Consider the following 24,799-nt stretch of genomic DNA (forward strand, 5'->3'; position numbering starts at 1 on the left):
AAATGGCACCTCTTCCACGAAGTCTTCCTGATTTCCCACTCCCTACTCCCAATACCCAGAAAGGAGTAGGCCTTCCCTCTCCAAATCCCCAAAGCCCCAGGGCTCTGCCTGTCTTCGGCCTCCTGTCCTCTCTGCTATAATAACTAAGAGTTGTGGGCCCACTGAAGAGAACACCTGAGCTTCATGTGCTCCCCTGTCCCTCTGCCCAACACACACACAGGTGGGGCCTGGGCAGCCAGGCACACAGGCGATGCTGAGCAGCTCACCTGGGGAGGGCAAGGCGGGAATGTGTTAGCTGAGCTGTGGCCTGATCCTGATGGGCAGCCCCTTCCTGGCACCTGTGCCCGGACTGCGCTTCCCAGGCCCTGCAACAGATGTCAGGAACTGCTCAGTCTTGAATTGTTCCCTGTTCCTCTCTTGCAACGCCCTCCAGCAGCTCCCAGTCAAAACCCCCACTCAGTCAGAGGCCACTTTCATCCTCATGCACGTTGTGGAGGCTGAGACAAGCCCAACAGTTGGAGCCAAGCAGTCCGAGGTTTGAATCTCAGCTCTTCCACTAATTATTCTCTAACGTTGGGCCAGTCACTTCCCTCTCTGAGTCTTAGTTTCCTCATCAATAAAACAGAGATACTGGGTCATGTCCCTTAGAAGGGGTGTGAGAATTGGACGAAACAACTGCCGAAGAGGCCCAGAGAGGGCCGGTGGTTGCCTGGAGTCACACAGCAAGAAGCTAGAAAAGATGCAGGATTCCTACCTCCTAGCCTCAAACTCCCCTTACCCCGTCCAGCCTCTCTGGGTCTGGGGCTCTGGACTGGAGCCTGCATCATGCTGGGGCCTGGTTTGTGGAACCCAGTAGCTGGTCTCCGCAACCTCAGGAACCACAGACCAGCGGCTTGCTCAGGGCTGGGCTTGGGCCCCTTGGTTGTTCCTCTGGCCTGGCCTGGCCTCCTCACGGGGCCTTATCTGTCCACTCTCCCCTTTCCCACCAAACTAATCTCGCCCTCTTTTCAGGAGTTCCTGTTTCCTCTCTGCCGCCTTCTTGTCTCCCTCCTCAGGCCCTGTCTCTCCCGGGTCTCCAGCCAGCCTCCCACACTTGGTTCAGAGCCGCCTCGGAGCGGCTGGTGCTGTCATCACTGGGGAGTCTCCATCTTTCGGGGGCTCTCCGAGCCTCACAGAGCCCTGTCTGGGACTGCTGCCCCTTACACAGGAGGGAGATGGAGCAAGTCTTGGGAAGGGAAATCTGCTGGGGACAAGAGTTCTGACACCCTCAGATCAGTACGCAGCCTTCAAAATTCTTTGGGTTGGCCATTGGCCTGGGGGCCTCTACAGGGCTGGCGAGGCAGTGGTTTGGGGTTTCTACTCCACAATTCCTGAGTACCAAGATCTCACGCTTCCAAATCTCTGAACACAATGAGATCCTGAGCTACCAGAGCTCTGAGGTCCTGGGAGCCTCCACGCCCCTGTGATATACCTGGTAGAAGCCCCAGCCTCCACCTCCCCGGAGTGGGGCTCAGCCTGGTTGCATTCTTAGAGCCCTGACCTGGGGGTGAGGGGAAGCACCGGGACCAGCTCCCACTGCCCCCTCAGTTGTCCAGCTCTTGGCCAGCCAGAAAGGTTAAGCGCTTTGTCACAGACGTGGGGACGGGCCAGTAGCCCGCTGAGTCAGGGACCCCCCAGGGTCTCCTGTCCTGAGCTTGAGAACTCCCATCCCAGACCTCCAGCTCAGCCCAGGAAACGGTCTTCAGCTCTCCATGCAGCTCCCCCGAGCCCGCTGGGAGTGCGGACGTGTGAGCAGGAACGCACCTGCGCTCAGAGCCCCGCTGTGCTGGGAGTTTTCCTGGTCTGGAGCGAGCCGCCTTTTCTTGCAGAGCCTCAGTTTCCTCCTCTGTCAATGGTAACAATACTCACTTTGGAGGGCTGCTGTGATGACTTGGGCCAATGTGTTTAGAAGGTCACACAGCAGGTGCACAATAAATGGTAGCACTTATATCATGTGGCCACCCTTTCTGAGAGCCATTCTGGGTCCCTGGTCTGGTTTCCCCATTTACTTGTCCTGACAGAGGTCCAAAGGACACTCCCAAATCCAACATTTTGGAGGTGTGTTTTATACCCAGCCCTGTTGTGCTGCCCCCCAGATCCCAGGGCCCATGGGTGCATATGGCTGGTCCCAGCCCATGAAAAGGTCCCAGACAGGTGGGGAAGACAGATGATATGACACAACACAGGCCTCTACAACACCTTGGTTCCGCAAAACATTGCAGGGAGCACAGAGGCTGTGGAAACCCAGAGGAGGCCCCTGACCCAGGCTCAGGGTAGTTGGGGAGGGTTCCTGGAGGAGGGAGCCATTTACCTGGCTTTTGCAGAAGAGGGCATTGGCTGGCAGCTTGAGAAGGTGGGTGATGGCTGCTTTAAATGTTCAGAGGGTTGTGGGGAGCCTGAAGAGGGGGAGGTCCCTTCCACCTAGGGCACTGGGGAAGGTTTTGTGGAGAGGGCTGTGAGGGTTGTGTGCGATTCCAGCAGGGCAAACAGCACTCTCGGCCAGGGAGAACAGCAGATGCCCAGAGGGCAAGCGGGCTGAGCAGCTGGGAGCTGCAGGAAATGCTGTTGGAAGAATTGCCTGTGCCTGGGGGACAGGCCTTGTGTTCCAGGCTAGGGACCGGGGATTGGTTTTGTGGGCTAGGAGGTCGCTGAGAGCTGTGAAGCAGGGAAGCCCTGGGCCTGGAGAACGCACATTCCAGGGGCTCCTTCCAGGGAGGCTGGGGGTTTTTGACAGAGGGGCTGGCAGGGGCCCCACCCGGGAAGGCTCCACCTCCCCCAGTTCCCAGCCCCTTATCAGCTCTGTGACCACAGGAAGGCCCTTCCCATCTCTGAATTTCCTCATCTGCAAAACACACCAGAAGACTTATCTTGAGGTTCCCTGCAGCTGGTGATGCTGTGGCTCTGACTGCCCCCACTGCAAGCTTTCAGGCAGGGCCTCGAGGATGGCCACAGAAGCCCCCCTTCTTCCCACTCAGGTTGGGTCTAGCCCCTGAGGGGTCATCCATGCCATCCCACCCCCAAGGATGTGGCTTCACTTCTCCAAATCCTGCACAAGGCCCCGCTCTGCCCCAGCCCCTCCGGGTGGTGTCTCAGTCCTCAGCCGGCTCAGGGAGGGAGGAGCACTGGTCTCAGACAGAGTCCGAGTCTCTCTGGTGCATGCAGAGATTTGGATTATAACATCCTCTTACACCCCAGCCACAGCAAGATCCAGGTGATGAACCACTGCTTCTGTTTCGGGGCCACCTGCCCTGGCCAGGCACTGGGGATACCCCAGTTACTCATCTCTTGGTTACTGGTGCTGCCTACATGCAGGAGGTGACACGGAAGCTCAGAGGGACAGTGATGTGCCTGCGGTGATCCTGTTCCCCTTGGCACCCTGTCTTCACTTGGCAACAGCCAGGACCACCGACCTCCCTCCTGCCTCTCTGGCTGTTCTTTCTGTCTCCTGTGTCTTCTCTGAGCTTCATCTCCCCAACCTCCAAGGCAGGAGTGCCCCAGGCCTTGGTCCTCTTTACTCTTCTACCCCACACGCTCCCTTAGTGATGACACCCAAATGTGGATCTCCAGCCCTGGCCGCTCCCCAGAACTCCAGACCCAGATATCTGCCCAGCCACTCAGTATTTCCACTAGGAGCGTAAACAGTATCACAATCCCCATGGGCCCAAATCTGAACCCCAGGCCTCTCCCCACCCCCATGTCGGCACTCAGCCCCTTCAGCCTTCCAAGTACTCCAGCCAAAACCCCGCAGTCATTCTTGGGCCTCCTTCCCCTCACACCCCACATGCAAAAAGAGAACAAATCCTGTTGGCTCCCCCTTCAAAACAGAACCAGAATCCAACCACTTCTCAACACGTCCACTGCCGCCAGCCTCCAGGCACGAGGCCTTTCCCAACCTTCAGCCTTCCTCCCCACCACTCCCATTTTACAGATGGGGAAACCGCGGCTGGCAGAGAGCCCTCCCCAGGGTCATGCAGAAAACCCACCAGGGCTAGCTAGAGCCTGGATCTGCACCACCTCCCCGAAGTCTGCGTCCCAGCTGCCCAGGGAGTGTTTTCCCTTGAAGCCAGCTTAGCAGGCAGGCCTGACAACACGGCCAGGCTTTGAGCTGCGCCTGCGTGTGTGTCCCTGAGGAAAAAAGATGCTGCCAGCTGGGTTTATGTTTCAAGATGTCTGTCCTCGCCCTTGACCAAGAGCTCTTACAGGGAGATCAGGGCCAGGGCCTGGTGTGGGGGGAGTGCGGGGGGAGAAGGGACATCAATCGGAAGCCGCCTTGCCTGGAAACCGGAGAGCTCCCTCTGCCAGCCCCAGGGTCTGCCGAGTTCACTTGAGGAGGCCGGGAACTGCAGGGGCGGGCTGGGGCTCACTCAGCATTTATTTCATACAGCTGTTTAAAAAGCTAGTTTTAAAATAGAGATCATTATATATATATACATATATATTTATATATATATAAAATATATAAAGAGGAATCGAGAAGTACCACCCCAAAGAAAAAGCTATGTTTTATAAATATTTCTGTAGCTTCCACATCCCAAAGGAAGAAAAAGCAAAAAACGAAAGAAAACATTTACAACCCAAGCTAGTGGTTCCATGTGGTGGGCCCAGCAGGCTCAGACCCCAGGGTGGGCCAGGGGGTCCCGCAGAACATTCTGAAGAAGGCGGGCAGACCCCTTCCCGGAGGCTGGTCTCTGTGATCCTGAAAGGTCAAGTCTGTATCAGTCTCACCAATCCCAAGCCCCGCTCCTTAGACCAGCCTGTGGGCACTCCAGGGCCTCAGGCTGCCAAGTTATTTTTAATCTTGTCGGTTTCCTTTGATGTCCCGCCCTCCGTCCAGGGTGGCCAGACCTTCTGTTCCTGGTGGCTTCCAAGTGAAGGCAAAGCACAAGCCGCCTCCCATGCCTGGCATCTGGAATTCACAAGCAGAGATCCATGGAGTGTCTCCAGGCCCCTGGCCCCAGTTGCTGAGGGTCCTTGAGCAGAGTTCTCGCTCCTGCATGGGGCGGAGGGCAGGGCCTCACTTGCAGACATAGCGCTCCACGGTACGCTCACACCTGCGGCAGGTGACGTAGCAGCACCAGTGGTACTTACAGTGGCACCGCTCGACCACGCGGTCTGTGTAGGGGTTGTAGCCACGCCCGCAGCACATAAGGTCGCAGCTGTCGCTTCCGTTGGATGTCTTGTTGCACTGCCTATTGTGGGGGCAGGAAGGAGGTCAGTGCATGCCTTGGTCACCACCCCACCAACACCTCATGACTCCCAGCCAGGCAGCCGGCAGTGTCTCCCATGGCCACCAACTCAGCCCTTCTTAGAAGCTGTCTTGATCTTTGGGGAATTTTAAATAATCCTCTTACCTAAAGGTACTTCTAACTTTTCCCTATATTTCTAATAAGGGGTTACCAAAATGATGGGGCTGTTTTCTTTTATTTGTTTGAGATGGGGTCTCACTCTATTACCCAGGCTGGAGTGCAGTGGCTGTGATCATGGCTCCCTGCAGCCTTGACCCCCACCTTCCCCACCACCCAGGCCCCCGGCTCAAGTGCTCCTCCCACCCTGGCCTCCTGAATAGCTGGGACTACAGGTACACACCACTATGTCCGGCTAATTTTCTAATTTTTATTTTTGTAGCGATGGAATCCCACTATATTGCTCAGGCTGGTCTTGAACTCCTAGGCCCAAGCAATCCTCCCACCTCAGCCTTCCAAAGTGCTAGGATTACAGGCATGAGCTGTCGTGCCCAGCCTTGTTTTGTTTTCTTGGAGGTATCTTTTTTCTATTTCTTCTACTTCTAAATACTAGAAGGACCCTCCAACCAATCTAATAATCCTATCTTTATGTGAAACCTTTTACAGAGTCTCGCTCTGTTGCCCAGGCTGGAGTGCAGTGGTGCAATCTCAGCTCACTGCAACCTCTGCCTCCTGGGTCCAAGCGATTCTCCTACCTCAGCCTCCCAAGTAGCTGGGATTACAGGTGTGTGCCACCACACCCGGCCATATTTAATCTTTAATTAAATATTATGAGAGATGTCAAGATCATTTGATTTTTAGAATCCTAGGATAAATGCTGAAATACTCGAACCCCCACTGGGCATCAGACTCGCTGCTCGTGGAGGAAGAGGGGTCTGTTGGCCATGTGCCTCCTGTGGGTCAGGCACTCCCTCCAGTGTCTTATCTTAGTGGAGGCCCATAGGGCCCTTGGGTCAGTGGAATGATTATGTCCATTATGCAGATGAAAACAGGCTCAGCAAAGGGCAGAGGCTTAAACTTGGGGACTAAAACTAAGGCCCTGACTTGCTCTCCCTACCCTAAAGGGCAGGGCATGGAAGCCGGCAGGGGCTGCATTTCTTCCCAAATGCGGGATGCAAAGACACTGAAGGTCTCTATAAAATGCAAACATCCTTCCACTGTTCTCAGTTCTTCTGTCTAGTGACAAATCATCTGTTCAGACTGGTGGCTCCTCTAGCTGGGCTGAGGCTAGACAGGGAGTGTTTTCATGAGATGTAGTTGGGGACAGAGCAGCAGGGGGCTGGGGCACAGACAGGGACAAAGGGTCCCCACATGTGGACCGAGGAATCCCACAATGTCCAAGATGGGAAAGTCCTAGAGATGACCGAATGCAATCCTCATATTTACTGATGGGGAAACAGACACAGAAGGGAGAGGGGCCTTGCCCGGGGTGAGTACAGGGTCTGTGAGAGTTCAGCAGGGCTTCCTGGAAGAGGAAAGGCCATCTAAGCCATTCAAGATAAGCAGGACTTCACCGTGCAGAGGAGGGAAGGAGTGCTGGGGTAGAGGGAACAGCCTGGGCAAAGGCAGAAGACCAGGCCTGCCCTCAGAACAGTGAGAGCAGATGGAAGGGGAGAGCTGGAGGACCGGAGGAGGCTGATCAGTGCTGGGGGAGAGGCCAGGCCCGAGCTGGAAGGGACCATGGGCAGAAGGAGGGGAGTGCCTGGGAAGAGTCAGCCGGTGACCAGCAAGTGGGGGCTGCTAGCAGTTCCCAGAAGAACACATGCCCTAGAGCTGGACAGACCTGGGTTCAAGCCCCAGCTCTGCCACTTAGTGGCTGTGTGACTTAAGGCAGGTCACTGAACCTTTTTGGGCTTCGTTTAGCCACTCGGCATCCATGAGTTCCCCCTCAGCCTTCTCCTGAAGGCTCTGGCTGAGCACTCTACCCTGAGGGGTGGGAAGGAGGCAGAGTTCTTTTTTAAATTTCTGGATCCCTGACATGCATTGTCTGAAAACTTGGCCTCCAGTGTCAGATCCAGACAAGGCCTGGGTGCCTGGGACCAGGATTGGGGCCAGTGGGGCCATAGGCCCAGGGAAAGGCCATTGGATGCCTGGCTCCCAGGGCACAGGGTGGCTCAGACTGAGGGGAGTGGGTTTCAGAGGTGCAGGCCTCTGGAAGAAATATGACAAGAGGGCTAGGGTTTGGAATATTGACTGCAGATTAGGCCTCGGTTTCCCCAGGTTAGATTTGAGGAGGCTGCAAGGCATCTTCCGCAGCGAGGGAGCCAGCCTCTAGAGATACCCCACATGCACACGCCTTTCACAGTTCACCACGCTCACTTACATCCAACCCCAACCTAATCATCAATCTCAAATTTCCCCTCCTCTAGGAAGCCTTCCTTGATGTCCAGGCTGGATCAGGGACCCTCTGGGCTCCCTTCACACCAGGCATTCCTGTCACGACCTGAGCCCTTGGGGACCTCCCACCAGCACCTGCCAGAGCCAGGCAGAGACACAGCTGACATGCAGTCTCATGTAATGGGCACAATAAATGCTTGTGGTTATGAACTACTGAGAAATTGGGGGTGTTTGTTACTGCAGCAAAAGCCAACTAATACAGACGCCTGCAAGGGTCCCCCTGGGGAAGGACCGGGAGCTGCAAGGCAGGAAACCTGTGGGGGCTGCAAAGGAAGCCGGGAGGGTGGGTAGTGCTGTGGGCAGGGCCTCCTCATCAGGAGTGAGGGGCAGCTGGGAGAGAGGGGCCTGGCAGCCTGAGGGCACAGGGGGAGGGGAGACTGCCCAGGAGGGGAGGGGAGAGGGGAGATGCTAGGTAAGTGTGCTTGGAGATCACTCGACAACCCTGTGAGCGGTGGGGTGCCCTCCCCACTGTGCGGAAGACAAGCCTCAGCCTCAGATCAGTGAGAGGGATGTGCTCAAGTCCCCCTGTTGGGAAGCTGTGCCCTCCCTGACACACACAGAGCCGCACATGGATCCAGGAAGACCCTTTCTTCACTCTCCGGTCCTCCGTGGGCCTCCTTCAGCCCTCCATGTTCTAGAATCCTCCTCTAACTCCCCCATCCCCATCTACCTCAGCCCAGCCTCTGGCTCCTTCCTGTCTCCCTGGCCTGACCTGGTTCCATCTTCCCTCCGCCGACCCCCTCAATCTGGCCTCCAGATGGGAGCCTGGGCCTTCTCACAGAGCCGGCTGCCCTGGCCTGTGGGGATGCAGCCCACCCCTCCCTCTCCTGGAGACAGGAACGTGGGCTGCGGAGGAAGTCAACGCTGGCTGTGCACCAACTATGTGCCAGACACGTTCCCAGACACCCACTCTCTGGTGCAATATTCTTTTAACCCCGAGAACACGAGTTTTGTGGAATGCTATTAGGGGCTCCTTAATAAAAGAGTTCCATGGCCAAACACCTCTGGGAAACACTGGCTTAAACAGATCCTTTACTGCAGATTCCTCAGAGCCTTTCATATATTCTAGGGCCTTGTAAATCGCCAGAGAATTTCCCAAATGCATGTGACGACAGAGCTCTTTCTCTCGTAGGAGATCAGGACCAGATTTCCCCAGCACCGTCTTTGGGAAATGCTGCTTGTGCAGTCCTCACCAGCCCCACCCAGCACACAGTAGGTCTGCAGTCACCCCTGGCTCCCTCACTCGACTGTCCTGAGCCAGCTGCAGCAGCTGTGACTGGGGCTGTGGTAGAGTTCCAGGCCTGGGGTCCCCAGGAGGAGAGGGCTCACAGGGGCGAGGACACAGGGGCAGTGTTGCTGCACGGAATGCAGGCAGACATCGCTCTCCCTCACTCAGTGTAGGCTGTCCCCATCTCCCCTGGCACCTCAGTTCCTTTGCTGTGCAATGGGCAGGGTGTATGGCCTTTACCCCTCACCTGTTCATCTGACAAACATTTTCTGAGCACCTATCTTACGTTGGGCAGCCTCATTCCTGTCCTGTCCCCCAATAGCGTCATTGTCTCTTCCCATCTGTCTCCCCAGCTGGGGAAGGTGGAGCAGGGCCCCCCCATCAGCCTACATTCACTGGGCCCCTGCCAGGTGCAGTGCAGAACAGGCGCTCCCAGCAGCTCTGCAGGGGACCCTAGGACCCTGGCATCTCCACTTAGCAGTCCTGGGGCCAACTCCCTCAACTGAGCAGGGTCTCCATTCCCCAAATGCCGCCTGAGTCCCTGCTGTGTGCGTGGCCCTGAGCTGGGGAACAGCATGTGCAACACGGGTGACCCTTTCCCACCAAGGTGGCGGCAGGCCTCACCTGTCTTGTGTCCCGTGGGAGCCCACCTTCTCATTCTTCATGCAGAAGTCAGGTGAGCTCTGCAGATAGACGAGTTCTGAGTCCTTCACAGGCCGGATATCCAGGTCCTTGGGCACCAGGTGCTTGCGGGTGCCCATGGGTCGGTGCACTACCTTGGTGGCTGACAGGTATCGGGTCTTGAGGTCAGCAGCCACATCCTGCAGCTCCTGCAGCCCCTTCCAGCAGGTGCGGATGGAGCAGGAGCCAGACACTCCATGGCACTTACACTTCATTTCCAGAGAGGCGCGCAGAGCCTGTGGACAGGGGAAGGCGTCGGCTGGGCAGCCAGAGTCCCCTCCCTGGCCTGACCCGGGACCCCAGCCCCACCCACCCATGGCTGGGTGCTCTCAGGGAGTCACTGCCTGCTGGAGTCTCAAGTGATAGAGCTTTTTGCTTTAAAGCTGGAGGTGGTGTGGGCCTTCCTGCAACCTTGGGGGGCAGCTGAGGGGCAGGAAGAAAGGCATTTTCAGGGATAGGGATGCCATTGTTTAGCACCTACTGTATACCAAGCACTCTAACACATAATGGAGATTGATCACAACAGCCCTTCAAGGGAGGTATCCTTACTTCCCCCATTTTAAAAAGAAGAAACAATAGCTCAGAGAGGCTAAGTCTCATGCCCAAGGGTACAGATAGAAAATCATGGAGCTGGGATTTGAACCCAGATCTGAGGGTGATTCCAAAAGTGGTGGCTTTTAATTGTTTCATGCTTTTTCTCTCACTAAATGCTTGCTGGAAAAAAGGAAGAAAAAAGAGAAGGAAGGAAGGGAGGAGGGTAGGAAGGGGAGAAGAGGCAGGGGTGAGTGCAGGGGGCACCTCCCTGCCGCCTGGCTGGCTTTCCCCCCACTGCCAGTGCTCCTGCCAGGCCACCCTCAGCAAGCCACGTCGCCACTCAGGGACTCAGGGCCTCTGTCTTCTTTCGTGCAAGGCGAGCACATAATTCCTGCCTTGCAGAGAGCTGTAAGGATGAAATGAGATGACACACACAAAAGGGTTTTGTGAGCCATAAGAGTTAAATCAATATTGGTTTTGAAAAATCCATTTAAGTAATAACTACGGTAGAGCCCCCTTGGGCTCAGAGGCTTGGGGATACTCTTGTCTTGGCTTCAAAAAGGACTTGGGCCCACCAGCTTCCCTGGGCCTCAGTTTCCCTATTCATATCTGAGGGGCAGAAGTTAGATGCCTTCTTTTTTTTTTTTTGAGACGGAGTCTCGCTGTGTTGCCCAGGCTGTAGTGCAGTGGCGTGATCTCGGCTCACTGCAAGCTCTGCCTCCTGGGTTCATGCCATTCTCCTGCCTCAGCCTCCCGAGTAGCTGGGACTACAGGCGCCCACCACCACGCCCGGCTAATTTTTTGTATTTTTAGTAGAGACGGGGTTTCACTGTGTTAGCCAGGATGGTCTCGATCTCCTGACCTCATGATCCACCCGCCTTGGCCTCCCAAAATGCTGGGATTACAGGCGTGAGCCACCGCGCCCAGCCTAGAAGTTAGATGCCTTCTACAGGCCTTCCAGTTCTGCCTTTTAAACCCTACTTTCAACACAAGACTTGGATTCCTCTGCCCAGGCCTACCCTCCTGCCTCTCCTGTACAGAGACCTGCAAGAGTCATGGGAAACTGGGCCCATCCTCTACATCAGAGAGATGGGGAAACTGAGGCACAGAGTGGGCAGGACTTGCCCAAGACAAGTGAGTTAGTGGGGGAGCTGGCCAAGGTCCCAGGGCTCCTTCCCCTCACCAGTGCCAGGAAGTGAGGACCCAGGGAGTGTGTTTGGGTACCCAATCTGGAATTTGCTGAGAAAAGTCTGTGGAGGTCACAGGGATGAAGTCAGCAGGACTGCAGGGCACCGAGGCACTGGTGAGCCATCGAGGGAATGTGAACTAGGTTCTGCTGCTCAGCATAAGCTGGGGGAAGGGGCTTGGAGCTTCCCGAGGTACTAAACACATGTTTGTGATCTCATTTAATCCTCAAGCAGCCCTGCAGTTTGCAGGGACACTGGCCCCACTTGCAGATGGCCTCAGGGACCGGCCTGATTTGCCCTGAGGCGGAGGACCCTCTTTGGACTGCATGGTGGGGAGGGGAGGGCTGTGGCCCTGGCAGCATGTGGCGCCCAGCTGGCCTGGCCATGATGGTGGGCGTGGCCATGATGGTGGGCGTGGCCATGGCGGTGGGTGTGCAGGCCGCTGGTGAAGGGCTCCCACCGGGTTTCATGAGCAGGGGTAGGGGACAGGTCAGCAGCGCCAGGAGGCAGGAGTCCTGAGTCCCTGGCCAGGCTCTGCTATAGACCCAAAGTATGATTTGGCCTCAGTTTCCCTAACTGTCGAATGATGGCCTGGACACCCTAGAATCCTCACACAAGGAAGACCCTTGAGAGCAGGTAAGGCCACCGAAGCCCCTGGACTTCGGAGTCCCACAGTCCTGGGCTCTATCGTGCTGTGGGGCTGAGCCACTGAAGTGCTTTCAGCCTCACTTAGTGCCTCTGTAAAATGGGGCTAAAGGGTGCAGGGCGGAGCTGATGAGATGCCATCTGTACATGCAGCTCTGGCCAAGTGGCCATCCCTGCCGTTCACGGTCCTTTCCCCATCTGTAAAAAGGGGACAACAGGGCCTGCCCGGGTTGTTCTGTGACCACAGAACAGAAATGTATGGAGCACCAAACACAGTGTCTGAAACACAGATTGGCAGAAAGTTCATTCACTTACGGGTCCACTCACCCCAGTCTTTTGGGCAGTGAGGTGAGGAATGAATGAAAACCTGATAATAATGAATGCTGGAGGAAACTGTTCTAGCAGCTTCAGTTGGTGTGGGTGAGAGTCCCTGTTAAATCCAAGCAGATGACCCCTTAGGATAGGCTTCTGTTGACCACAGCCCTCTCCACACCCTGGAGGGAGGGACAGCTTGAGGAATATGACAGATGGGGACTCAGCACCAGGTCACCCCCACCATTTTATAGATGGGAACAGCTGAGGCTAGAGAGGCACTGACTTTCCCAAGGTCCCTAAGCGAGTTTAGTGCCAGAGCCAAGGCCAGAACTCAGAGTTCCTGACTCCTAGTTCAGTGCTCCTTCTGCTTGGACAACCCAAACCCCAATGGACCCCCTGGAGGAGGAAAGCGAGACAAGCCCCAAGCAGCTGGCGAGGGAAGGGCTGAGGACGAGGACGGTGCGAGGCACGTCAGGTGTGGGCCAGTCAGGGCCCGTCCCCCCGCACCCCCCGCCACTGGGGCACGCTGGGTGGCCCTTTTCTGGCCAATGGCACAAGCACAACTATCTGGGGGTGGGCGGGGTGGGTGGTTACCTGTCTCCCCACTTCACTGTTGTGTAGACGCATCAGTTTATTGGCTTGGGATCCTGTTTTTTTCACCTTCATAGGAGCATCGGAAAACTTGGCCCCCATGAGGAGCCCGTAGCTGAGGTTGTCCGCACATCCTCCCCAGCGGTTCCCGGGCCCGGGTGGCTCACCTGGGACGGGGCCGCAGGAGCAGCCGGGCAGGTCGCCGGAGGTGCAGGCCCGGGCGATGGCGTGGCTGATGGCGGCGGCCGACAGCGCATACACGAAGGCCGACTCCCGGGTCCCTGAGGGTGGGAGAGGAAGGTCAGCGACGCTGGTCCAGGGCTAGGACCCCGCCCAGGTCAGAGGTCCTCCTGCTTCGCCCACACCCTGCTGTAACCAAGGTGACGCCAGCAGGGGCCGGCACTAGGGCCATTGAGATGTCACCCCTGCTTCCCCAATTCCTTCTGAATATACCAGCTGACAGCCACACTCAGGACCCCACACCCACAGGCATGCCCTCACCCAGGTCCTCCTACTCACACTCACAGCTCTGGGCTTCCACCCACTCGCCCTGCACTGGCATTAGGGGATGCTTTACAGTAGTGAGGCCCAGGCTCTGAGCTCCTGATGCGCCAGACACGCACAAAGGGCCTGCTGTGTGTGGACCTGTGTCCCCCCGAAGGATGTGTTCAAGTCCTGACCCCTGTACCTGTGAGCATAATCTTATGACGAAGTGGGGTCTTTGCAAATGTAATGGGGCTGAGACGAGGTCATACCGGATCAGGGCGGCCCCTAGGCCAGTGGCTGGTGTCCTTATAAGAAACGGGAATTTTGGATACACAGACACACAAAGAGGGAGCTTGCCCTGTGATGACAGAGGCAGAGACTGCAGTGACGCAGCTGCAAGCTAAAGAATGCCAAGGATGGCCGGCCGCCACCAGGAGCTAGGGACGGGCCAGGAAGGATCCTCCCTAGCACCTTCAGGGGGAGCATGGCCTTGCTGACACCTCGATTTCAGACTTCCGGCCTCCAGAACTTTGAGACAATACACAACTGTTTGCAAGCAGCCAGTTGTGGCCCATTGGACAGCAGCCCTGGGAAACAAATACAGCACTCAGGAGCCTCAGCTGCAGGGTCCTGGCCATTGGTCCGAGCCCTGGCTCTGTCTCTTAACTAGCAAGCCACTTTCCCTTCTCCAGCCTCAGTTTCCTTAACTGTAGAATACGGGCGATAACACCTACCTCACAGGCTGGCTCTGGAGTTCAAATAATTCAGGAAGAAAGGAAGGTTTGTCAAACATTAGCTGCTACTGTTTAGGACCCACAAGAAAAGTTATTATAGTGCAGGGGAGAGATTACACCTACTGGGGCGCTGCTGTCTGTCAAAAGCCTCCCTATTGTACATGGGTCCCCCAGACCCCCCCCCCACCAGAAGCCACCTCCTGCAGGAAGTCTTCGAGATGTTCTGTACCTATACTGCTTTGTGCATGGTGCAACAGTTTCAGCAGCCTGGTTCAGTGTTACCTGTGGCACACCTGTCTGCCCTGAGGGTGGGCTCTATAGCATTCTTGTTTCTAGACTCCCCTCCCAGGAGCCTCCCTGACATGTGGCCTCAAGTACAGCAGGCCACAGCCTTGGGTCATTCCTTCATTCATGCATGGGGGCACACAGGTACATGTCCTTCAGGCTCCCCTGTGCTGATATCGTCACTCATCTGTGTTTGCTCATTCGTGAATTCATGCCTGCACACTCATATTTATGATTAATTCATCCACCCATACCCCATCCATCCATGCCTGTATCCACCCATCGTTCATCCATGAATCCATCATCCACCCACCCATGAACCCATCCCTCCATCTAAACACACACAGATTGATGCCTGAATTCCTTCACCCGCACCCACATGCATTCAGCAGCCTCGCCAGCTCCTACCTCTCTCCAGGTCAAGCAAATAGTTGGGGGCGAGCTCGATGGAGGAGCAGTTCCAGCGCATGTCGGCAAAGGCCCGGCGACAGGCCTTCATGACCTCGCGGGCGGCATGCACCACCGTGTGCATGAGCTCCAGGTTGCTGCGGCACAGCTGCACCTGTGCAGACACCAGGCCCTCCAGCTGCTTGCAGTGTCGCGTCTGGTTCAGTGCCAGGGCCGCTGGTGTCTTGGACAGTGCCCTGCACACCATGGAAAGGCCATGACCGATGGAAGGAGAGACAGGGTTGTCAGAGGCCACATGGCCTCCACCCGCACTTCTGGCCCCAGCCTTTCCCTCAACGGACTTTGCTTCCTGGTTTCCTGGCTCCTTCCAAAAAAGGCTCCCAAAGTGTTGGCTGGCAGAGCAGTGGATCCCCCTCCCACCCCATGTGACCTTGGGCACATCACTGTCCCTCTCTGGGCTTCAGGCCCTATTCATAACATATCCTACCTAAGCCTTAGGATAATTATACTAACAAAACAGCTGTACAGTTCACAAAGCTCACCTCCACCACCTGATTCAGTTCTCATACAGCTGTGAATTATTAGTCTTTATTCAACATTCATTCAACACTGAGCAGCTATGTGCCAGAAACCATGAGAAATGCTAGATTCTTATAATCACAATAATTATACATACTATTAACTGAAGCCTTTCTAGATGCGCAACATGAGGTAGGAGTTTTCCATCATTGTTTCATGTGATTACTAAACCCATTTATTATGTTGTAAAGTCCCATATACATGCAAGGAATTCCTAATAAAGGATTAAAGAGCCACTCAGTTTTGTGATGACCTGGACCTTGAAAAATTTAGTATCTAATCCAGACTTGGCCATTAACCTGTTGTGTGATCTTAGATAATTCATTGCCTCTCTTTGGGCCTCAGTGTTTGTACTTGTAAACCATATTTCCCAGAATGGGCTCCAGTGAGACACTCTGACAAAAGCGATCCATTTGGGGAACATGATGTACTATGTCCCCACTTGGAGAGTCAGTATGCACATTTACATTTTAAAGGTCCTGAGAAGTCCTGCAGCAAAGCAACAGGCTTGGTGTTATTTAACTCAGGGAGTCTATTTAGTACAGTGAGCACAGAGCCCTTCGCTTGAAGCTGCTGACTTCATCCACCTCATCCATGCTTTGGGAAATGTTAGCCTAGTGGGTCGCTATGAACCCTGGTGATGTTAGAGGACCCAAGAGCCTCCCAGATCCCAGCTCTGGGCACCTGGGTTCCAAGACTCTAGGACCAGGTCCTTCCTCGATCTGCCGTTCTCCTAGGCCTTCTCTGAGGGCAGCCTGCATCGGCAGCACTTAAGGACCCCATAACCCTAAAGGACTCCACATGGACTCACTCTCAGTGCCCCCACCCACAGCAGGGGCCGTCTGGAACGCAGAGTCAGCTGGCCTTCAGCAACCCAGCAGAGACCGAGGAGCGACAGGGAACCAAGAGGGGCCATTCTGCAGCCAGAAGTGCTGAGTGCCCCGCCTGCTGTGGCCCCAGTGCTCCTCACCCAGGGTCTGGGCTGAGACCTGGCAAGGTAGAGATCCCAGAACCCCTGGGCTGAGTTCCGAGGGAGGCAGCCCATTGCCAAGGGCACTGCAAAGGCTTGGGTAGACTCCAGGCTATATCACTCCCCTTGCGACCTTGAGCAGGTCACTTAACCTCTCCTCTCCCATCAACCTCCCAGTATTAACTGAGGGCTTAAATCAGACAATGTGTGTCTCACGTTCTGCCCAGGGCTGACACTCTGTGGCCAGTGGTCAGTGATGGAAGCTACTACAGTTACCACCTTGGTGATCTTTTCCTACCTGGGGGTAGCCTCCCTGGACCTGCCTAGTCAAGGCCAAGGGCTGCCGCTTGACATTCAGGGCCCCTCAAAGCCTGGCCTCCCAGCTCTCGCCAGCCTCCCATCCTCATCCTGACATCCAGCTACACCAGGTTCTTGACTTCTCTGAAACGAACTGTCTTGCCACCATGCCTTTGCCCAAGCTTTTCCTGATGCCAGGAATGCCTTTCCCCCTGCTTCTGGACATGAATGAACTTGATCTACTTGTGGAAGAAGTATTTACTAAGCACCAACTCTTCCCAGACTCATTTGGTAATGAACATGACATAGATCCTTTCCTCAAGGATACCCTAGTCTAATGGCTGGATAAAGCTACCAATAGTTATAAATCAATGACCCAGCTGTTCTCACTCCTGGTCTAGTCCCAGGAAGAGCACAAGCCTTGGACACCAGCTGTGTGACCTAGGTAAGTTATCCAGCCTCTCTGGGCTTCATGTTCCTCATCTGCTACAAAAAAATGATAAGGCCAGGCGCTGTGGCTTACACCTGTAATATCCCAGCACTTTGGGAGGCCAAGGCGGGCAGATCATCTGAGGTCAGGAGTTTGACACCAGCCTGGTTAACATGGTGAAACCCTGTCTCTACTAAAAAAATACAAAAATTAGCCAGGCATGGTGGCACATGCCTGTAATCCTAGCTGCTCAGAAGGCTGAGGCAGGAGAATTGCTTGAACCCAGGAGGCAGAGGTTGCAGTGAGCCGAGATCGCACCACTGCACTCCAGCCTGGGCGACAGAATGAGACTCTGTCTCAAAAAAATAAAATAATAAAATTAAAAAAATAACATAAAATAAAATAATTACTACTTCAAAAGGCTATGATGAGGCTGGGGGTTGTTGCTCACGTCTATGATCTCAGCTACTCTGGAGGCCAAAGTAGGAGGATCCTTTGAGGCTAGGAGTTCAAGACCACCCTGGGCAACATAGTGAGAGCCCCTGTCTCTACCAAAAAGTAAAAAAAATTAGCCAGGTGTTGTGGTGCATGCCTGTAGTCTGAATTACTTGAGAGGATCACTTGAGCCCGGGGGTTTGAGGTTACAGTGAACTATGATTACACCGCTGCACTCCAGTCTGGGTGACACAGTGAAACCCTGTCTACTTAAAAAAAAAAAAAGGCTATGGTGAGACTTAAATAACAGAACGTAGGCAAAGTGTTTAAAACATTCATAGATGTGTAATCCCAGCACTTTGGCAGACCGAGGCAGGCAAATCATGAGGTCAGGAGATCAAGACCATTCTGGCCAACATGGTGAAACCCCATCTCTACTAAAATACAAAAAATTAGCTGGGCGTGGTGGTGTGTGCCTATAGTCCCAGCTACTTGAGAGGCTGAGGCAGGAGAATCGCTTGAACCTGGGAGGCAGAGATTGCAGTGAGCCAAGATTGTGACACTGCACTTCAGCCTGGCGATAGAGCGAGACTCCATCTCAAAAAACAAAACAAACAAACAAAAAATTCATAGATGAAGCTAAGTCCCCCGCTTGTTGCCTAGCAAGTATTGGACCAGACGGAGCGAGAAGGCCTGGGTTCTCACTCAAGCTCTGTCCTCTATGTGCTGTGCAAACTTGGGCAAACTATTGCCCCTCTCTGGGCATCAACTACAACGTAGGGACCTCTCAGGGTCTTGCCAAGGTTGAATGATATGTGCTACGGTAAGTACTCAATAGGTTCCTTCACTTCCTCCTGCCTCTCACACTGTGCCATGCCCCACCCACCCTATAACCCCCAAAGATAGAAACCTTCCCAGAGACCCAGAAAGCAAGGCCTGGTGTCTGTGGTTAGGGCGGTGTGACTTGCCCTGTGTAAGATCAACTGTGGTGTCCAGGGCAGTCTCCCCTCACTGCCACACCATAAACTATGAGCCGGGAAATGTTTGGTGTGTCTAGATGCCAGCATCCGGCACAGCGTGGGCCGCACAGCATCCCTCAGATGCGGTTTCTTGACCTAAATAGAACTGCTCTGGCCTGTCCTGGCCTCACCTTCTTGGGGAACCTGTTGCTGAACCCTGCCGTACTTCCTGGGTGGGCCCTGACCACACAGAGGCAAATGTCATCACTTCAGTGTGTTTCCCGGTTGTCAACAACCCGTCCACCTCCACCCAGCAAACCCTGTCCCTGCGTGCGGTGCCGTCACGGGGTAACAGCTCCACATGGGCATGGCCCTTCCCGGTTGACAGAGCCTCCCACTTCACACCTCAGAGGGCAGCCCGGAGGGGATGATCAGCCCTGCTTTAGGGGCTGTGCTTGTCCAGCACCCCCCAGCAGGCCCCGTCATCCTTCTTGGTGAGGCTGTTAGTCCCTGCAGGCACTGGGGTCACTTCTCTCTGAGTCCCCCCTCCGCTTTGCTCTGGGCGGTCCCCACCCAGCCCGTCCTGAGCCCGCTCTGCCGTTCGCCCTCACCCAACTTTCCTCCCGCTCCTTCTGAGCCAGCTTCCTGCATTTCAAATGAGAAAGACGACATGGGCCACAGCACATCAGTGCATGGCCTAGCAGTAGGCTCTTGGCACATGGTGGGCGTTCAGGCAGTGAAGGCAGTCTCCTGTGTCTTTCCCTGGGCTCCGGCTCAAGCCACGGGGTGGGACGATGGGGGCTGAGCCTCTTCCCGGGGAGCTCAGTGCTGACAGCTTGTGAGTGCTGGGTGCTGCAGCTCTCAGGGAAGGGAGCCTGGTGCTCCTGGTGCCTGGGTCTCCTTGGCTGGGACCCTGGGGTGAGCCCCGGAGCCACCCTGGGTCTCAGTCTTTCCATCCTCCCCAGAAGGCTGAGAGAGAAGGTGCTGTCAGAGCACCTTCCAGACAAGGCTTAGACACCCCAGGTGGCCCAAGGGTAAATGAGAAGCAGATCCAGAGGCCCTGGTGGGCGCAGAGCAGTGTGAAGGCCCAGGGGCCCGCCTTGGAGGCTGAGGCTGGGACAGGAGCAGGCTGCCATGTGTACCAGTGAGGCCACCCGCCCACAGGGGCTGCAGGCAGAGATCGCAGGCGGGAGGCAGCAGATTCCACTCCCGAGGAGGGCCATGCGGTCATCTGGTAATTAGTGGTAATGACCGTTTCCAAATAAATCCCCCTTGGGGAGGTAATCAAGGATTAGGACGGGAGGCGGGGGAGTTCTTGTGGACATCTCGCTCGCTTCACTCCAACAGACCCCTAATTGGAAACATTTCGGTTTATCTGGGGGTGGGGGCCTGGGGGAGAGGGTGGAAGAAAGGACAGGAGGGAACGCAGAGTTCACAGGCGAGGCCCGAGCTCGGGGCTCCAGCGGGGTGGCAAGGCCTCCTCTCATTCAGGAGTTGGGGGCCTTGCTGGGACTGGCTGGGGCAGAGACCTGGGTTCAAGCTCTGGCTCAGCAGCTCTCTGCCTGTGAGACCTTGGGCAAGTCACTGCCCCTTGCTCCACCTCTGTTTCCCCATCCATACTGCTCAATGCTCAAGAACAATGCAGGCTCTGACACTGGTAACACAAGCTGTCAAATGACTTCACTGAGGTATTTTCCTGGTGGTGCCAGCAACCCTACCCTCAGGCTGCTCTAGGGGACCCGGCCCGGGTAAGTCACCTTCAAAGAAGGGCTTCCTTCCTGGACCTGCATTTCACAGCATCCCTCTCCCCCTAGGCACAGGGGTCAGGTCGCATGATGAATTCTAAGCCAGAGACCTGGCACCAGGGTTCAGGCTCGTTTAAGTGACCCGGGCCCCAAGGTCCCTCTCTGCAGTTCTGCAGCTCAGTCGCCCACGGTGCTGAGTGGTATTGCCAGCCCATTTCCAGGTGAGGCTTCGGCAGAGCTGGGCTCAGAGGGCCTCAGAAGGTGCCCCCATCAGCACCACCCAGAATGTAGCCTGGCAGCTGCCCACCCAGGGAGAGAGATGGGGTGAGGTCAACAGATAGCGATGAGAGAGCCCCTGATGCCCACATCTGTGCCTCTGGGAAGAGGAGGATGCTGATGAGGGCTGCGGGCTGGCTTAGGGACTCAGTCTTGCCCTAGAATCCCTGTGCTTCTGCGTCTGTGGACCCTGCTGGCCCTGAGGTGGGAGAACAATTGAGTCAAGGAGATCCTGTTCTCCCAACCAGACCTTTGTCCCTCCCTTGCCCATGTCTCTTTGGGCTTTCCTGGGCCCCACCTCATCCTGGTGCCCATGTGGCAGGGAGGATGGAGCAGGAACCCAGGCTCTAGGCCACCCAGGCAAGCCCAGCCTCTCCCCAGGCTTCCATCTACTCCCCTGGGGCAACCTTGGGGAACCTCTCCCTCCATGACTCCTCAATTAACTCCTCAATTAGGCACCAGGTCTAGGAATTGGGGAGAGGTCTAGGAACCTCGGAAGTGCCCCTTCTTCACCAGCCACCCCAGCTTGGGGCTGCAGCTGCCCATCCAGGAAGAAGAAGCCCCTGGGGCCCCACAGCCTGAGAGTCCTCCTGTTCCCTCCCTCCTAGGCTTTGTGAAGCCCTTGTGACTCCAGAGTGAAGAGGGACCAGTCCAGCCCTTGTCCCCACTGTATAGATAGAGAAGTGGAGGCTGATGAAGGGCCTTGAGCCTGCAGATCCAGTCCTGCCTGGAAATGACACTGGGTCCCCTTCACATCTGACTGCCCAGACCTCAGAGATGGAAGCCTGTCACCTTGGCCTCACACATGCTGACCCACCTGTGCAGCCCATCTTGCAAAGGTGAAGCCCTAACAGGCCTTGGTCTGACACTTCTCAACCAAGAAACCAAAGGGCAGCTGCCACAGCATCACCAACTCCCACTAGGCAAGTGGGGAAACTGAGGCCCAGAAAGGGCAGGGCTTGCCCAGATCTGTACACAGCCAATCACAGGCAGAGACAAGCTAGACCCCAGGCCTCCCGCATCCTGTGGTAGGGCTCCTTCTACCTCTATCTTAGAGCTGAGGAAACTGAGGCTCAGAGAAGCTAAAGCGATTGACCTGCAGAACTCAGGCTGGGCCTTGCAGTCTCAGTCTGGCGCTCCTTCCACCCTACTCTGCAGCGCCATGGCCCTCTAGAGCCTCCTGGCCCCACCTCCGTGGGAGTGGCAGGTGTGGGACTGCCCAGGGAAGGGGGCGGCCTTTATGGATGTTCCCAACCAGCCTGGGCCTTTCCTCTCACCCCACTGCTTCCGTGGTTCACAGGAGAGTGAGACTCCCCTCAAACCCTCCCCCTACCCAGGAAAGCCAAGAAGGGGGTGGACAGCCCAGACCTGGGACCCCAAATACTTGAGGGGCTGGGAGTCTTCTGGTGCTTGGCCTGGGTGGAGGTAAGGTAGGAAAGAATCCCCAGGTTATTTCCGGGCAGGTGCCTCTACGGGCAGCCAGGTTCTGATCCCGTCTCCCCAGCCCCCATCCCACCAGCTCAGCCTGCGTCCCAGGCACCCACCAGGTGAGCATTCCAGGTCACTGGGCCATGTTGGCTTTCAGTTCCTGTGCCAAGTGCCCCTTTCATCTCCAGCTCACTCTCCAAAGCCCAGGCCAGCGGAGGCTCCTGGGTGAGTCCCCGGCTTTCCAGCCTCACTGAACACTTCCCTGCTCCCAGCTGTGCTGGGGCTCCCTGTGCCCAACAGACCACAGAGCTAGGCAGCTTAACTCAAATCCTGCCTCCACTACCTCTGAGCTGTGACACCCTGCTAGGTAGAGCCCCCATCTCTGTGTCCCCCAGTCTCTGTTTCCTCTTCTGTGCAATGGGGGTAATAGCAGCACCCACCTCACAGAGTGGTTGGGATATTTAAATGGAACAATATACATAAAGCACTTAGAATGGTGCCTAGCACATAGTGAGGCCATGTGTGTGTAGACATATATGTACATATACATACATATATGCACGCGGCCTACATACATGTATCTAGATATACACATGCATACACAGATAATTGTTATTCTTAAACTCCACCCCTTTTCCCACCTTCCCCTCTATCTTCAACTCTAGCAAGACTTTAATCCCCTCTTGCTAGACTATCACCTTCTCATAGGAGCGCAATATGATCTAAATTAAATGATCCAAGCTCTCAGAGCAGAGTCTGGGGCACTTAGGAGTAGGCTCTTGTGGTGCCTGGTTTCTCCAGGTCTCCCCACATGTGCTGTTCAGCCTCCAGGCTTCTGCTCGTGCTGTGCCTCCCGCCTAGGACGCCTGCTTTGCACTCCGTCTCTGACCATCCAAATCCTCCCTGTCCTTCCAATCCTGGCCCAGGCATCTCCCTTAGATAGAACTGACCACTCCTCCTCTGGGCTGCCATGCTCCCTCTGCTAGGACACAGACCATAGTCCACTTTGTATTTCTATATGTCCATCTCCCCCAAGAGCCTGGGGGCTTATTTAAGGCACACAATGAGTCGTACCCATTTCTGTGGCATCCTGACTCTGCAGTGGGGACAGGACATGGATGTCAAGTTTAGCCAGCCGTCCATCCCACTACATGCCAGTGTGGGGGCTCGCGTGCATCACACCCTTTGCAGGGTCTCGATGTTCCTACTGTGGAGCAGGGATGATGGCAGTGACCCCATAGGATTCTTATGGGCGGCAAATGACACCCAAACCCAGTGCAAGGCCTCTGGCGCTCCTTCAGCCAATCCTCTCCTTCCCTGGACCTTAGTATCCTTATCTGTAAAATGGTGGCAGTGGATGAGAGAGCTTGGACTCGCTGATCCGAGGTCCCTGCCAGCTGGAACGGTGCTGGGTACCCCATCGCAAAAGGAAGGTGGCTGGTTTCTCGCAGAACTCCTCAGGCACAGCTGGGAAAAGCTAGTGCCCAGGGCCGGGAGATCGCTGAGACCAGGCTTCTTGTAAACAAGAAAGGCAGGAAGGCGGGGTTCCCTCCTCGAATCATCAATTAATCAATAACTTGGCCTGAGAAGGGGCAGGGCCAGTGACCTCCAGACTGTTTGCTGGCGGCGCAGCCACTATCACCCTGTCTTCCAACTAATTCACGAACCCTTTGCAGCGCCCTCCCCAGCCCCCACAACCTGCCCTCTGCTGTCTTATCTGCAGGCTCCCTGCCCCGGCCCCAAATTCCAGACCCTTGTCCTGTCCTGGACTTTCCTTCTGAGGGAGGCCCTCTGCCCACAGCGTCCTCCTCTCCATTGCCCGAACCAGCCAATTCCCGGCAGCGCTTCAGTCACCAGGGGCACAGCCCCAGAAAAGCTTCCCGGTGTCTCAAATCTGTGTCCCCACCAGGTGGGCTTCCTTCCTCTAGGCCTCCAGATTCCCGCTCTGGTTTCTCCTCGGGCACTTGGACACTTGCGGAGTTATTTACAGCCTGGGCTTATCTCTCTCAACTTAGAGCGCAGCTCCTCCAGGAAGGGGCTGGCATTTACTCCTCTCTTCACCACCCCCAGCCCCCTGAGCAGTCACTCCCTTCAGCTCAGCACCAAGCCTCTCTCTCCCTCCTACCCCTGCGTGAATAATTTCTATCTAAAGGAATGCCCTGAACATGTGCACGGCGGCATCTGACAGCTTCTGAGGTCCTTTCAGGAGCCTCTTCTCGTCTGATTTGAGTGAGGTGGAGAGTCTCACCCTCCTGTGACAGAGGAGGACAAGGAGGCCCCAAGAGGTAGAGTGACACTTTCCCAAGGTCACCCAGGTAGAGGGGTCAGGAGTGTCTCAGCGGAACTCCCGCTAGGGTCAAGGAGACTGACTGACAAGGAACGCTCCTGGACTGGCCGCTCTGGATTGCGCCTCCTGAACAGAATGTCTTTTTCCATCTGCTCCTGCGGAGATGGCCAGAAACTCCGTGGCCCTTGCGCCACCGTCAGCTGCACAGGACCAGGCGCTTCCATTGCGGTCCACGCCCGTCTCACTCCCTCTTCGCAAGCCTCCGGGAGGTAGGGACATTTTACAGAGGAGGAAACGGAGGCTTAGGGATGACTTGCCCACGACCGCCAAGCCAGCTTAAGCTCCCGGGTCTTGGTGCGCTCGCCCCATCCAGGGGACCCCGTAACGCCCTCCGCCGCCCCAGTCCCCGGCCTGTGCGCGTGGACGCGGGGTCCCTACTCACAGCCACTTGATGCCATAGCACACGCCGGTCTGGAGCGCCAGGGCGAAGAGCAGCGCCTCGCAGACCTGCGGCCGCGCCCTCATCGTCGCGCGGTGGGCGCGCCCGGGGTCACACCCAGGAGGAGCCGCGCCGAAGTCCTCCGCCTGCACGGCCGCCGCTGGTCCTGCACGCCGCCTGC

General features: G+C 55.9%; 1 protein-coding gene across 1 annotated transcript; it reads right to left on the minus strand.

Annotated features, from left to right (window-relative positions):
• Positions 1–4,845: 4,845 nt before the first annotated feature.
• On the minus strand, positions 4,846–24,799 carry WNT11 (Wnt family member 11). The gene is made up of 5 exons (XM_032168097.2): positions 24,622–24,799; positions 14,774–15,009; positions 12,864–13,141; positions 9,532–9,824; positions 4,846–5,228 (listed from the first exon to the last, which is right to left on the minus strand). Exons 1-5 carry the CDS (start codon positions 24,702–24,704, stop codon positions 5,054–5,056), a joined length of 1,065 nt encoding a protein of 354 aa, XP_032023988.1. The 5' UTR covers positions 24,705–24,799; the 3' UTR covers positions 4,846–5,053.

This window comes from Hylobates moloch, unplaced genomic scaffold (assembly GCF_009828535.3).
Source record: "Hylobates moloch isolate HMO894 unplaced genomic scaffold, HMol_V3 SCAFFOLD_11, whole genome shotgun sequence".
Classification (NCBI taxonomy): Eukaryota; Metazoa; Chordata; class Mammalia; order Primates; family Hylobatidae; genus Hylobates; species Hylobates moloch.

Bases quoted from the DNA above. Each gene is read 5' to 3' on its own strand.
- WNT11 (XM_032168097.2), bottom strand. From the start codon at position 24,704: ATGAGGGCGCGGCCGCAGGTCTGCGAGGCGCTGCTCTTCGCCCTGGCG. The intron at 15,010-24,621 runs GTGAGTAGGGAC...CATGGTGTGCAG, and splicing joins TGCTATGGCATCAAGTGGCT to GGCACTGTCCAAGACACCAG. The intron at 13,142-14,773 runs GTAGGAGCTGGC...TCCCACCCTCAG, and splicing joins TTTGCTTGACCTGGAGAGAG to GGACCCGGGAGTCGGCCTTC.